This window comes from Rhinatrema bivittatum, chromosome 3 (assembly GCF_901001135.1).
Source record: "Rhinatrema bivittatum chromosome 3, aRhiBiv1.1, whole genome shotgun sequence".
Classification (NCBI taxonomy): Eukaryota; Metazoa; Chordata; class Amphibia; order Gymnophiona; family Rhinatrematidae; genus Rhinatrema; species Rhinatrema bivittatum.
Window position 1 is genome coordinate 154158484 of NC_042617.1, and position 16482 is coordinate 154174965.

The 16482-nt window shown below is 41.7% G+C and overlaps 1 protein-coding gene across 4 annotated transcripts in view; it reads left to right on the top strand.

Moving 5' to 3' along the window:
• The window catches only part of ERO1B (endoplasmic reticulum oxidoreductase 1 beta), a 281408-nt gene that overhangs the window by 95196 nt on the left and 169730 nt on the right, over positions 1 to 16482 (top strand). For all 4 annotated transcript variants that reach the window (XM_029593832.1, XM_029593830.1, XM_029593833.1 and 1 more), the window contains exons 5-6: positions 3664 to 3743; positions 15906 to 15979. In XM_029593832.1, the coding sequence (XP_029449692.1) occupies positions 3664 to 3743; positions 15906 to 15979 (154 nt within the window). The remainder of the gene's footprint in view (positions 1 to 3663; positions 3744 to 15905; positions 15980 to 16482) is intronic.

Here is a 16482-nt window from a genome sequence, read left to right on the forward strand (position 1 = left end):
TGTAAAAGCCAAGCTGTAGTCTATATCGTTTTTTGTCCATGTAATAAGATATACATTGGAAAAACCATCAGACAATTGAACAAGAGAATCATTGAGCATAAGAGTAGCATTAAATAGGAAAATTGAAACTAAACCTCTAGTCGCAAGAGATCCAAAATCCTTGCGTATAGATGCTCTCGTGCAGGAGTGGCCGGGTGGCAAGCTGCTGTATGCTTTTTCCCCATGGCCATATTGGGCAGAATGATTCGGAGGGTCACACGGTTGGTGCTTCTGGTGGCACCAGATTGGCCCAGGAGACCGTGCTATGCAGATCTGCGAAGGCTTCTAGTGGATGCTCCCCTTTGGTTTCTGGCACACAGGAATCTGCTACCGCAAGGGTCTGTTCTTCATAACCGTATTGATTTTGTCTTGCGCTATGGCCCTTGAAAAGACTCACTTGCTAAAGGGTTAATATTCTACTGCGATGATTGCCATCTTGCTTTGAGTGAGAAAATTCTCCACTTCCTTAACCTATATGCAGTTTTGTAGAGTATTTGAGGTTGGTGTGAAGATAGAGGGGTTTTCCTCATTTGGTTAAGATCCTGCTCATTTTGGAATTTTTGCAGAATGGATTGAGTAAAGAGTTGGCCCTTTAATTCCTTAAAGGTACAGGTGGCGGCTCTTGCCTGTTTCCGAGGTCAGGTGACGGGCCTTTGTCGGCTCATCCGGATGCGGCCCGTTTTTTGAAAGGAGTGAAGCATCTTCATCGTCCCTTGCGGTTAACGGTGCCTTTGAGTTTTAATCTAGTTTGGGATTTCTTAGCGGGCCCTACTTTTCGACAGATGCATAACCTTTTCTGGAGATTACTAACCTTAAAAACTGTGTTTCTTGTGGCAATTTGTTCTGCACATCAAGTATCCGAACTACAGGCCTTGTCTTGCCGGGAGCCGTTTCTACAAGTGACACCAGGGGCGATACAGCTGCATACTGTTCCTTCCTTTTTGCCAAAAGTGATCTCTGATTAAAACTTCAATTAGTCTATTTTCCTGCCATCTTTGGACAGTGTTGTAATGCGAGATGCACAGAAGCAAGAGACGTCCGACAGGATTCTAAGGAAGCCATCCCGAAGTCACTTCAGGCAGGCCCTTTTATTGTCCTCAGTTACATATTATTTGCGTATACAATCACATCATTGATAACAATACTCTCCGAGACATAGCTGCTACGGATTATTATGATTAACTCATGTTACTATCTTTGTGAGAGAAAGCAAGTATTCTGTATTTAGGGCAAAGATTGTTTGTGCTAAGAGCAAGGTCTGTAGGAATGCAGACACAAACAGGCTCAGTGTCTGTTCAATGCAGATAAGCAAATACTGAGAAGTGTTGATGCAAACAGATTCAGTTTTTGTGGTTTGCCAGCCAAAGAGAAAAAGCCTACATCTCCACAGACAGGGCAAGAGATGCAGAGGAATATCACCTGTTATAGCCCTTGGATGTCAAAAGGCATATCCTGAGGTAGTTAGATATTTATGAACCTCTCAGAAAGATAGGCCTGCTGTTTGTTCTCCGTGGTAGGAGTATACAGAGTGAGCAGGCATTGTGGGCCACAATAGCCTGCTGGATTAAGGAAGGTACTCATAACCACATATTTGGATGCTGAGCATCTGTTGCCTAGTCAGGTTAGGGCTCATTCCATTAGGGCTCAGGCAGGTTATGGGCAGAAATTAGATTGTTCTCTCCTGTCAACATTTGCTGAGCTGTGACATGGTCCTCCTTATACACTTTTTCCAGGCATTATCACCTGGACTTGCAGGCCTTGGAGGATACAGCCTTTGCATGTGCAGTTTTGTCTGGACCACAGGCAGCCTCCCGCCCTGTTCGGGAGTAGCTTTGGTACATCCCAATGGCTTTGGATTCACCTGTCTGTACGCTAAGAAAAGAGAAATTACTACTTAACTGATAACTTCCTTTTCCTTAGTACAGACAGATGAATCCAACTTCCCACCCTTGGCTGCCGAATGATTGTGCTATGGTCCTCCTGTTTGGCTGTGTGTTCCAGGGAGTACTGGTAAGCATCAGTCCAGCCTCTAGATTAGTGTTACACTTTCGTCTGAGCTCAATGTGTCCTGTTGGCTGAGTGCTGGAATAGTAATCAAGTTTTTTGTTAGTTTGACCACAGCTGGCTTTTGCAGAGAATTCTGGTGGGCTGATGTCACTGCAGGGGTATATATATATATACTGTGATGTAAGCTTTGCTCAGTCTCCATCTGCTGATAGAGGTGCATAACCCACTAGTTTTGGATTCACCTGTCTGTACTAAGGAAAAGGAAATTATCAGGTAAGTAGTAATTTCTCCTTGGATGAGATTTGGGCTTCTCTTAATCATTTACTTTATCTTAGAGCTGTTTGATCTATGAATTATTTTTTATTTCAGTTTTATAGATATGGTAATAGAGTGGGGAAGCTGTTGGCCTGGCTGGTGAGAGGTGAGACAAAAAGTTTTAGTAATAGGCTTAAGAAACCAACAGGGCATTCCAGTAACTGACACAGATGAGATTTTAACATCTTTCAGTCATATCAAATTATATGCCAAGTTGGAGGAAAATGTGGAAAAGAGGTGTGTGTTTGAGGAGTATTTAGGGCTAATAGGTTAAAGCGAAGGAAGTCACTGGGTACGGACAGGTTAGACTCTGCGTTTTTCTAAAAATTTCGGTTTCAGTTATTCAAGTCATTGGAAGCTATGTATAGTTATGTGCTTCAAAATGGGTTATTTATATCTTATGTCACCCAGGCAGCGATAGATGTATTACCCAGATAAGGTAGGGATCTTGGTGATCCTTCTGTATATTGCCAAATTTTTTACTAAATATTGAGATGAAGCTTTTGGCTGCTATTTTGGCAGCATGGTGTTTGGGAACGTGCCAGGTTCTTGTAGCCTGGCTTGGCCTCTATTGGAAACAGGATGCTGGGCTTGATGGACCTTTGGTCTGACCCAGCATGGCAATTTCTTATGTTCTTAGGTTAAGTAGAGTACTTCTGTCAGGAAGAAGCTGGATCAGACTGGCTTTGTGACAGACAGGTACGGTGTCAATGTATACAAACTATTGGCAATATTTAGTCATCCTCCCCTGAAGTGGGGCAAAGAAATTGTATTAAGCTTGGATGCAGAAAAAGCTTTTGATAGTGACCTGTTTTGAGTACTCTCCAAGTGGGAAATTCAAGATGCATTTGTAGACTGGATAAAGTTGTCATATGCCTTTCCTAAAGCGAGAATATTGATTAATGGGGCCTTATCCGCAGAGTTTGAGTTGCAGGGACGCCCCTTGTCGCCACTCCTTTTTGTCTTGACTTTGGAGATTCCAGCAATTTAAGCTGAGGGATATGGTTAGTGTTAGTGGTATAAAGATTGGCAACCAATCCTTGAAGATCAATTTATTTGCAGATGACACTATTTTTTTTTCAGTGATGAGAAAAGAGATTTTGTATACAGTGTGTGTATATATGAATATAATATTGAAAACATAAAATATGAAAATGAATCTGATGTATTATATTGTGTATTACAGATATATAAAATGTATATGTATTTTGTCTTCTGTCCATTGGTTATACTTCATCCGAAACAGAATTTTGATTAATAGTTACAACAACAGGATATCTATAATGTATTATTGTTTTGCAGTATGCTGAAACAAATACCATCAAAGAAATGGAAGCCTGTGAGGAAGCTAATAAACTTGGAGCAGTGAACAGTACACTGAGGTATGTTTCTGTTTTTTATATATATATGATAAAGAAATTTAACTACTTTCTATCCATATAGCTCTCTCTATAGCTCTCTATCTCGATAAACGTCTCTATAGATAGCAGGTTTAACTACTTTATAACACAAGAAATGAAATTCCAGAAAGGGAAGTTAAGCTTCTGGCTCCCCCCCCCCCCCCCCCCCCAACTCCTCTTTATGCCCAAAGCAATATAAAGGATACAAATTATTAATAATGAATCTTGACAATATGTTTAGTATGTGTTAGTGACCAATAATTGTATTTAGTAAATATTAACCTCAGGAGAACTAGAACATATCACTTTCCAGAAGAAAATATTTTCTTGATGTTTAGCATATTCTGTAATGTTCTGAGTCATACACAATATGAAAATAAAATTCTGCAAAAATTAAATTGGTTTTATAGAATTATAAAATTTACATTTCCTTTGGGATTAATCCCAAAATTTTTAGTATATGTCCACTTACAGTACAATATTGCTAATAGAAAAATAATTATACTTTACAGGTAAATATAGCAACAGTACTTTATTATGGGAAATTCTGAATTGTTGCAGTGTTTCTCCATTCATTTGGCAAACTTTCATGATAAAATAGAGAGATATTCCTTACATTTGGCTGAGCAAAGTTGAAAATAATTGTGAGGGCTATCCTGGTGACTCCGTAGTGATGCTTGACCTAGGTTTGATTCCTTATTCTTATTCTAACTAATCCGAGGACAGGCATGATAAAGGTGCCATATAGGTGACAATATCTGGTGCTGATACAGAGCATTTCCTTCAAAGCTGTGGAAAAGCCTAGAAGGCTTTTGCAGACAAGCGCAGGACTCAGTGTGGGACCTCACAATCATTTTTTGTCCTTGACAAAGTGTGCTACATATATAAAAATGTTTAAATAAATTATATTTTTGCTCAAAGTTTTTGAATAAATCATAAATTAAAATATAAAAGATTTCTATCCACAAACAGGAGAATTTAACTACAGAATGGGTGACATTTGACGCTGACATGGCGAGGGCCATATTGGAGTCCAGAAAAGCGTAGAAAGGCGGCTCTTAATATTTTCCTGCACAGCTGCCACTGAACAAGCCCCTCTGCCTTTTTTTTTTTCTTCTAATTTCATCCATTCAGGAGACCAGATATGTGTTTTCTCTCAACTTTTTCAGCCATTATTGCTGTAGGTTTTTTGGATGAGAGCACCTTCCTTTTTTTTTTTTTTTTTTGCAGCACTCTTCCTTAGTTGCACCTTACTGACACTATTTAGACTTTTGGCAATTTTTTTGTTTATTTTTTTGATATATTCTTCTGGTGCAATATTTTTCCATGCTGTACAGTGTTAGTGGCTCCATGCTGGCCTGTTTTTTTATCATTTTGTTTTTGTTTTTTTTTTTTTTTTTTTTACTGTGGCACAGAAGTTAGTTCAGTAGCTTCAGAAAGTATTCCATATGAAATCAGAAGTTTGGGGAACAGTTGATGTCCCTAATTATTCGATTTGCATTAAGATGTTTCCCAGGGAGGCTATTCATTTATTTGATATCACTGCGGTGAGACCCGGGACCTTGTTTGCTGACCTGCTTGCTGAGGGAGATCGGGACGCCGGCTTCGCCGACGTCAGAGGGTGGCGCCGGGAGAACCTTTGAAAAGGCGCTCCCCGTTCGATGCGTCGTCGAAGCTGCGCGCGTCCAAGGGGCGCGCGCGACTTTGCCCGACATAGCCCAGGTTATGTTCTTCTTTCTTTATATGAAACAAGGAAATTGCTGCATAGTCAAGAATTTTTGTGTTAAAGTTATTACCTTGATACAATGCCTGCGAAGAGGAAGGGGAAAGTTCGGATCTTCCCTCCTGAACCAATGCCATCAACCTCAACACAGCTAGAAATCCACAAATTCTTGACTCAGCTGGGAAAGCAAGGAGCCAATGAAACCGTTGGAATTCCTCTAGGAGGAGAAACGGGGAATTCCCGTGAGGAGGTGTCCTTAAGCCCAGATATCAGATCACCACCGGTACAACGTGCATCTGAGGAACAGGCCGTTCAGCCTTCTAACCTATTAGGTGAAGAAATGTCTGAACAGGAGGGAGCCTCAACCTCAAATATGGAAGATACGATGCAGAAGATTGAAAGACCCGAGAAGGTAACCCTTGAGGCAATTTGGGACGCAGTTAAGAGCTTGAGTGGAGCCGTGAATCGGTTGGAAAAAAAGATGGACACTAACTTTAGAAAGTCAGGGTAAGATGCAACAAATCCAAACTAATTTATCAGAGGTTTCAAAAAAGGTAAATAAAAATGAGGAAGATATGAGAATGATACACAAATTGAATGTTATGGTAGTTAAAGAGCAAACTGCTATTTCACATCGTTTGGAATTGATAGAGAATAAGGCAAGACATTTAAATATCCGTATCACTAATTTTCCACAGGTACTAGGGGAATTACCTTATATTTCCTTAAAAAAATATTTGAAAGAAGTATTATCGTATTCTGATAATGATTTACCTTCCATAAATACATGTTTTTTCTTATTAAAAAGATCCCCTGTACCTTCAAATTTAACTAACTTCCTGGAAGATTCATCACTAGATGTATTACACAGAAATACTCTTTCTTTTATTGCAACAAAAGATATTAGTACCCTAATGAAAAAGTATTTTCAAAAATTTCCAACCAGTTTTCATGGTCAAACCGTGAAAATATACCCTGATTTGGCTCCCATCACAAGGTTACGACGGAAAGAATTTTTAAAATTACGACAGAGTGATTATGTTAGGTTTTACATTTTTCTTGAGATACCCTTGTAGATGCGAGCTGAAGAAAGGGGATTGTGAATGTGTTCTTTCAGTCTGAGCAATTATTGCAGTTTCTAGAAGCTCAACAGCCTACTGCATCTACCCCGTTGCCCAATACGACATCTAATGAGGTAATACAATTAAGTGAGTGTATATTGAGCTATAATTAAAAATCCAGCTGATAAATATGGAGAGCTATCGATAACTATTTCTTACTAAATCTCCTTATATACTTAAATTCCTCATATAGCCTCAATGTTTCTTTCTCTTAGATAGAGAAATAATTATTGGTTTCCCTTTTTCTTATGTTTAAATATGCAATTTAAACTGTTTGTTTGATATAACAAATTCTCATTATTTATATTTCTGTGTAATTGAATACTAAACGAAATTTCTAGAGAATTTATGTCTTAAAATTCTGTATATTTGATTTTCGTGTATTTAATATTTGAAAAATTGATAAATAAAGATTAAAAAAAAAAAAAAAAAAAGATGTTTCCCAGGGCCACCAGATTATAAAGAGAGAACATCTTTGGCATATCTCGGAAGTCTTCCCTACAGTCTGCACCAAAGGTATCTGTGTCAAAGGACCAGAGCACCAATCCTGTCCAATGATGGGTCATCAGAGCCAAGACTAGAAAGAGGTCCAATAGCAGGGATCTATCCCTGCGCTCTCCCATTTGTGTAAAGGGAAGGATTCCTTCATGCTAGTCTGTCTTAAGGATTCATGGCATTATGCTGAAGAATCTGAACTAAGGCGTCATTTCCTTCAGTGGATATTGAAGCAGGAATAACAGCCACTTCTAAGGGGCGGCATCAGGAGGCGAGCTCATTCTCTGCATAGGCATTGAAGGTAAAACAGTGTGCACCATAAATGCTGGCTATTTACCTCTGGTCACTCAGGATGACTTCTTGTCTCATATTGTTTCCCCTGCATACTTTATGCAGAGTTGGGTCAGTGATATGGCACAGAGTGTCTTGGCACGAGCTATGGTGCCAATGCCAATAGAGGCAGTCCTAGCACTAGATGAATCATCCTAGATGCTGAGTATCTAACCATTCTGTGGCACTGATTCTGCTGCAATGAATGCAAATCATTTGGTATTGGAGAGGGAAGCCTCATCTTCTGCAGCTCAGTGCTCAGCTCCAAGGCCTCAGCAGGTTCAAGAGCAGCCTCTCAAGGGTGAGACTGCCAGGACAGTGCTGTCTCAGTTTTCAGAAACTCTAGTTAATAATATTAGATTTGCAGTGCCATATGTAAAAGTAAACTAACAAAGTGGTTTACAATAAAGATAAAATCACACATTCTGGCTATCACAAAGTATAATAAGATAAGCAAAGTACAGTTAAATTGTAATAAATAACAAACATAAACTAAATTAATCAAAACATAATAAACATACAATTGAATTTCAGCCCGAGTAGCATCTACTGTCTATGATGATGTCAAGTGTGTTATGCCAACTTAAAGAACTATGCATTCACTGCCATATGAAATTTAAGAAAATTTCACTATGCTCAATTGTCTGAAGGTAGGCAGTTACACAGAAAAGGGGCCTAATGTGAAAAGGACTTTCAACTATCATCTAGTCTGGTGATAGGAAGACAGAGGTAGGAGGATTTGAGAAGGGGCATAAGGAACTAAGAGTTTAGAAACCTGTGTGAAGAGTGCAAAATGTTAAAGTACTTTGAATCTGATGTGATAAAGTAACTGGTAACTCAAGAATTGGAGTCAGTTGATTAGATTTTTTTAAACTGTTGTATTTCTTGCAGCTTTATTTTGTAACCGCTGTAACTGCTTCAGGTGATATTGTGGAAGTCTCAGAATTGCAGTAGTCTATTCTTGAAATGACTATAGAGTGAACAAAATTTCAGATCTGAACTTTCAAGAAATGGGCACAGATGGTGAATATACCTAATTAAAAAAAAAGGTTTTTACACAATAGATATGAAGTTATTGAAAGTTTTGAGTCCAATTGGACACCCATAGCGGTAACAATAGACTACAAAAAATAGGAATACCATGCATAATTGGATAGACTGATGGCATTAAATTATGATGATGAACCCATAAGGCCTCGGAGGCGGTTGACTTTTAGCTTGTTGGTGAAGAGCCAGTTGGTTACTTGATCTAAACAGTTATTAAAACCTGAAAGTGAATACAAAGTTCATGTGTTTATAAATGTAGTAATTTAAAAGTTCGTATAGAACGTTGATCTAAAGCCACAAGACTGAATTAAGGAGCAGGCAGAGAAAGAAAAATATTTGAGAAGCAGGGATAGAACAGATCCTTGAATACCTGAGGGAAAAGACTTAGGGGTGGAAAACTGGTCATTCCACGCGATTTGGAAAGCTTGGTCGGATTAGTAGGAGTTAAACCAATTCCAGACAGTCTGTAACATCAATATCCCACAAACACTGAAGTGAGCAATGGTTGACGGTGTCAAAAGCCATGCTCATGTCAAGGACTATAAAGAACATGCCATACTGGGTCGGACCAAGGGTCCATCAAGCCCAGCATCCTGCTTCCAACAGTGGCCAATCCAGGCCATAAGAACCTGGCAAGTACCCAAAAACTAAGTCTATTCCATGTTACCGTTGCTAGTTATAGCGGTGGTTATTATCTAAGTCAACTTAATAGTAGGTAATGGACTTCTCGTCCAAGAACTTAACCAATCCTTTTTTAAGCACAGCTATACTAACTGCACTAACCACATTCTCTGGCAACAAATTCCAGAGTTTAATTGTGCGTTGAGTGAAAAAGAACTTTCTCCGATTAGTTTTAAATGTGCCCCATGCTAACTTCATGGAGTGCCTTCTAGTCTTTCTATTATCTGAAAGAGTAAAAAAACGATTCAAATCTACCCGTTCTAGACCTCTCATGATTTTAAACACTCTATCATATCCCCCCTCAGCCGTCTCTTCTCCAAGCTGAAAAGTCCTAACCTCTTTAGTCTTTCCTCATAGGGGAGCTGTTCCATTCCCTTATCATTTTGGTAGCCCTTCTCTGTACAGTCTCCATCGCAATTATATTTTTTTGAGATGTGGCGACCAGAATTGCACACAATATTCAAGGTGCGGTCTCACCATGGAGCAATACAGAGGCATTATGACTCACCATTCTCTTTATCCCAGGACAAGCAGGATGATAGTCCTCACATATGGGTGACATCGGTAATGGAGCCCTATACGGAAAAACTTCTGTCAAAGTTTCTATGAAACTTTTGACTGGCACTCAGAGTGCCTACTGAGCATGCCCAGCATGCTATGATATTCTCTGCCACAGGGGTCTCCCTTCAGTCTTCTTTTTTCCACGGAGCTGTTAGCCTCGCGGTTTAATAGGATTCCTGTGGTGAATTTCTCCACACTTCAAAAAGATATAAAAAAGAAATAGGAAAACTTTTAACCGCAAGGGTCTCCCTTCTTTACCATCGTGGTAAGTTTTTTTTTTTTCCCCCTGATTTTCGTCTGTTCCGCACCGTTTTTTCGTGCCAGTCGTAGACGGCTGTCAGACTAGAATGGCTTCGGGCTTCAAAAAATGCCCAAATTGTGCCAGAACCATGTCCATAACGGACCCGCACCAGGAATGTGTGCTTTGCCTCGGGGAGAACCACGATGTCCGGTCCTGTCCCCAGTGCGCCGGAATGACATCGAAGGGACGTCTGCTCCATATGGAAAAGATGGAGCAACTTTTTAAAATTCAGTTGCTACCTGCAGCATAGACGTCCGCCCAATCGTCTCCGGCTGGAGCGGTTCATAAAGTAATTCCATTCCCTCTCCCTCGCCATCGTCGAAGGCATCCACGTCGGGCAGTGAAAAATCCAGGGAGAAGCATCGGCATAGTCATCGAAGGCCGCACGCATCGACCATCGACCCGGTGCCCGCAACATCATCGATGGAATCTGTCTCCTCCGCTAAGAAAGCTCGGCTAGATGTGGAGTCTCCGAGGCCTTCGATTCCACGGCGATCCCCACCTGCATCGGTGCAGGGTTCCGTACCTCCTCAGGGCTCTGAGGAGGTACCGGCATCGCCATCACCGCCTCCCCCTGTAGCTGCTCTGATTCCATCAGCTATGCGGGCGAAAGCGGTCCGAGATGCGCTCCTCGATGCGATACGACTACATCCATCGACACCGGCGCTTCCATAGACGCCAGTTCCTGTCCCGTCTGATCCCTTACCCTCTATACCGATGTCGCCACCGATGCCATTGGTGCCGCCTCCGATTCCAGCATCGATTCCTCCAATGAATCCATCGATGCCGGTCCCAGAGGTTTCTATTTTCGAACCTCTGATGCAAAAGTTAAATATTTTAATCAATGCCGTCTCGAAAAAACCTCAAGACATCGATGAGGGCACCATACCGGGGCCGTCAAGGGTTCCAAGACCTTTACATCCACAGTCTCCGATGTTTCCATCGATAACAAAGTCTCTGCCGTCTATGCCTTTCAGGCCACAGCAGTCAGTTCACCCTAGGGATACCGGAACAGACACAGATTTGGATGTCTCTACAGATGAGGACATGCTTTCGGAACCTTCGCCTCCAGAAGACCGTCGAAAGTCTCCTCCGGAGGATTTGTCATTCTCCAACTTTGTAAAAGACATGGCTGAGACTATCCCATTCCAGCTGCAATCAGAAATAGGTTCCAGACAAAAGACACTGGAAGTGCTACAATTTGTAGATCCACCAAAGGAAATTTTGGCTGTGCCAGTGCATGAGGTGCTCCAGGAACTCATGTACAGATTGTGGGAACATCCTGGCTCAATTGCATCGGTTAACAAGAGATCAGATGCCACTTACCTGGTCCAACCAATTCCAGGATTCCAAAAGGCTCAGCTACCTCACCAATCCTTGGTAGTTGAGTCAGCGCAGAAGAAAGCAAAAAGAGTGAAAACCCACTCTTCAACACCACCAGGGATAATCTAGGCCGTAAAGTATTTCAAGGATCTATGTTGGTCTCTCGAATTGCTGCTTACCAGCTCTTCATGAATCAGTACCAACGTAATCTCTGGAAGCAAGTCCAAGAGCTTACACAGACACTCCTGAACAGTTCCAGGAGGCTTTCTTTCAGCTGGTGCATAAAGGCCTAGAAGCAGGCAAGCACGAGGTCAGGGCGACTTATGACAGCTTTGAAACCGCGTCTCGTCTTTCAGCTTCAGGAATTACAGCTCGTCGGTGGGCATGGCTTAAGGCATCAGACTTGAGACTGGAGGTGCAGGAGAGACTGGCCGACCGTCCTTGTCTTGGAGACAACCTTTTTGGAGACGAGGTAAAGGAAGCAGTCGCCATGCTGAAAGAACATACGGAGACTCTAAAACAGCTCTCCTTAATTCCTCAGGAGTCCCAACCTCCTTCCATGAGACTGCCCAGACGGGATACAAGATGTCCATATTATCGCCAGCGACATTACTATCCTCCAACAACCCGTACACTAACATCTTGCCCAGCTCAGCGTTCCCAATCTAGGCAAAAAGACCTTCCAGGCCTCAACCCCCTCCTCAGACTGCTTCAACGTCAGGGTTTTGAGATATTCTCAGAGAGCAGAAGCCTATCCTTCAATCCGGTCCCACACTTACCAGTGGGAGGTCGCATAGCTTTCTTTCATCACACCTGGACCTCCATAACCACAGATCAATGGGTACTTTTCATTACAGCTCAGGGGTACCGCTTGGATTTTCTCACTGTACCAAACGAAACTCCACCCATCTCGTCTTGGACAGTAAATCATCAGTCCACGCTTCTAAAAACAGAATTATCCGCCCTTCTGAACACCAGGGCCATAGAACCAGTTCCCCGGCCTCAGCAGGGCAGAAGATTCTACTCCCGATATTTCCTCATTCCAAAGAAAACAGGGGGTCTACGTCCCATCCTAGACCTCGGAAATCTCAACAAATTTCTCAAAAAAGAGAAATTCAGGATGGTATCATTAGGCACCATGTTACCTCTTCTTCAAAAAGGGGATTGGCTCTGTTCTCGGGATCTCCAAGACGCATACGCTCACATTCCCATTTTTCCTCCTCATCGCAAATATCTGCGATTTCTGGTCGAGGGCCAACATTTTCAATACCGAGTGCTTCCATTCGGCCTCGCCTCAGCACCACGAGTATTCACAAAGTGTCTAGCGGTGGCGGTGGCACACCTACACAAGCAAAGAGTGCATGTATTTCCTTATCTAGATGATTGGCTCATCAGGAGTCGAACAAAAGAAGGAGCTCTCAATTCACTCAAGCTCACAATCAACTTACTTCACTCCTTGGGTTTTCTCGTCAATTACCAGAAATCCCATTTCACACCATCTCACCTACTACAATTCATCGGTGCAGATTTAAATACCATCATAGCAAAAGCTTTTCTTCCAAGGGACCGTGCACAAACACTCGTTTTCCTGGCACATTCTCTTCGAACTCAATCCTGGGTCACAGCTCATCAGTGCCTCACCCTCCTCGGTCACATGGCCTCTACAGTTCACGTCACTCCCATGGCCAGACTGACCATGCGACTAATGCAATGGTTTCTCAAAACACAATGGATTCAAGCCATTCAACCACTGTCCTCTCACATTCAGATAACTCAGGATCTGTGTTCTTCCCTCCTCTGGTGGACATCAGTGAACAATTTGCTAAAAGGTCTACTTTTCCAGCAACCGATTCTGCAAGTAACATTAACTACAGATGCATCCACCTTAGGCTGGAGAGCACACATTGGTCATCTACAGACCCAGGGCACGTGGACAAAGAGCGAAGCCACTTTTCAGATAAACTTCCTTGAGCTTCGAGCTATACATTGTGCTGCATGCATTCAAGGACTGCCTTTCACACAAGACTGTACTTATACAAATAGACAACACAGTAGCCATGTGGTACATCAACAAGCAAGGGGGAATGGGCTCGTATCTCCTTTGCCAAGAAGCAGCACAGATTTGGGACTGGGCCCTAGCACATTCAATACTTCTACGGGCCACTTACCTAGCAGGCACTCACAACATAGTAGCCGATCGCCTCAGTCATCAGTTCCAACCACACGAGTGGTCCTTGGATCCAGCGACAGCAACCAAGATTTTTCAACGTTGGGGACAACCAACAATAGATCTCTTTGCATCCCATCTGAACTACAAAGTGAACAATTATTGCTCCCTGCAGGAGAACAGCTCGCCCAAGGACGCCTTTGCTCGCCATTGGAACTCAGGCCTGTTATACGCGTATCCTCCGATACCGCTCATACCCAAGACACTAGTAAAGCTACAACAGGACAAGGGGTCTATGATACTCAAAGCCTTTTACTGGCCTCAGCAAGTATGGTTTCCCACACTTCTAGATCTTTCGATCAGGGATCCAATTCGCCTGGGCATAGCTCCACCTCTCATCACTCAGGATCAGGGTCGATTGTGCCATCCCAACCTTCAGTCCCTTTCCTGACAGCATGGATGTTGAAAGCTTGATTTTACAACCACTTAACCTTCCAACCAATATATCTCAAGTGCTTATAGCATCATGTAAACCTTCCACTAGAAAGAATTATTCCTCCAAATGGAAGAGATTTACTTTGTGGTGCAAACACAACAATACTGATCCTTTCACTTGCTCTACTACTTCGTTATTAGACTATTTATATTATCTTTCAGACTCTGGTCTCCAGACTTCATCTGTAAGAGTACACTTAAGTGCAATCTCAGCTTACCATAACAAACTGGGAGATGCACCTATCTCTACACAACTTCTTGTCAGTTGGTTTATGAGGGGATTAACTCAACTAAAACCACCAGTTCAACCCCCAATCACACAATGGGACCTGAACGTGGTATTAACCAGACTCATTTGAACCCATAGATACCTGTGATCTTAAATTTCTCACATGGAAGTCTATCTTCCTTATAGCCATTACATCAGCTAGAAGGATTAGTGAGTTACAGGCACTTGTCACATATGAACCTTATACAAAATTTCTACATGACAGGGTGGTGCTCCGTACACATCTAAAATTCCTTCCCAAAGTAGTTACGGAATTCCACTTGAACCAATCCATAGTTTTACCTACATTCTTTCCAAGGCCTCACTCTCACCAAGGAGAACGGGCTTTGCATACCTTGGACTGTAAGCGGGCATTATCTTTCTACTTAAACCGCACTGCAGTCCACAGGAAATCCAATCAACTTTTTGTCTCTTATGACCCAAACAAACCAGGTAAAGCAGTGGGTAAACATACTCTGTCCAACTGGCTAGCAGATTGCATACAGTTTTGCTATGAAAAAGCAGGCCTTCCTCTCCAAGGGCGAGTAAAAGCACATTCAGTAAGAGCAATGTCAATCTCAGTAGCACACTATCGTTCGGTGCCAATACTTGACATATGTAAAGCAGCAACATGGAGTTCTCTTCATACCTTTGCAGCTCATTACTGTTTGGACAAAGAAGGACGACAGGATTCAGCCTATGGACAATCTGTCTTAAAGAACTTGTTTCCAGTTTGATCCCAACTCCTTCTACATCCATCCTACTGTGATCTTCGGCTGACTCATTCCCATCAACAAGACTGCAATGTTGCTTCATTACGAAATGACTCAGCCTCTAGCTTGCTACTCACCCATATGTGAGGACTATCATCCTGCTTGTCCTGAAATAAAGCAACATTGCTTACCTTGTAATAGGTGTTATCCCAGGACAGCAGGATGTAGTCCTCACGAAACCCACCCGCCACCCCGCGGAGTTGGGTCCGATACGTTTTATTTTATTTTTTGGCTAACGCTAATTGCTACAAAACAGACTGAAGGGAGACCCCTATGGCAGAGAATATCATGGCATGCTGTGCATGCTCAGTAGGCACTCTGAGTGCCAGTCAAAAGTTTCATAGAAACTTTTCCGTATAGGCTCCATTACCGATGTCACCCATATGTGAGGACTACATCCTGCTGTCCTGGGATAACACCTATTACAAGGTAAGCAATTTTGCTTTATAGTCTGTCTTTATGCTGTTTATCTGCTTCTTTAGGGGGTTAATCTTGTAACAGTCCACAAAAATTTTCAAACATGCTTGTTATACCTGTTTTTGAAGGGAAAATATGTGCATAACTTCTTTGAAAATTATCCCACCAAAACTATCCGCACACAATTATATCTGCTATTTACACACATACTTTGGAAAAAGCAAAAAGTATGTGCACAGTGCAAACCATTCCTCCCAACCCCAGTCCCAGGAATGCCTCTCCTCGCTGCGGGTAGACTTGGAGATGTATTGGGCAGGCAGTATTATAATAGTCTATTTCCATGGGTAAAACATTGTTATATGGAAGCAAGAAAACAGATATGACATTAACAGAAATAGTTAATAGCATATTGAAATTGAAATATTTTCATTTCTTTCTCCAGTAATCAGAGTAAAGAAGCATTCATAGACTGGGCACGATATGATGATGCACAGGACCATTTTTGTGAACTTGATGGTAAAACTTATTTCTGTTTTTTAAAAATTTTTAAATTTGTGTATTTTGTACTCTAAGCAATCCTGTCAGGATGGCAGAAATCCTGTCACCAACTTTGAAATACTGTCTAGTGCCCAAATTTACTGTTGAAACTAATCTTATAAATGTTTTTCTTCCACTTCTGAGACTTAGAAGAGATTATACAATTACCTTATTGGACTGTAAATATAGAAAATGATACGTTATTCAGAAAACATTGTATGAGAGGTGACAGTGACTTCCTCTAACTGTTTTAAGCTATAGCACATTCTCAGGTAGGACATTAAAGCTGATTCAGATGAGGAGGTGAAGTCTTTAAATCAGAATTAGGAGTAAGACGAGTAAAAACTTTTAAGAGTAAATGTAGTACCAAAGTGACTGTGATTATGAAATATTATGAAAAAATCAGGGATAGCACAATATCTCCCAGTATTATTACTGCATGAAAAAATAAAATCTGTGCAACATCTTGGCCAGCAAGACTC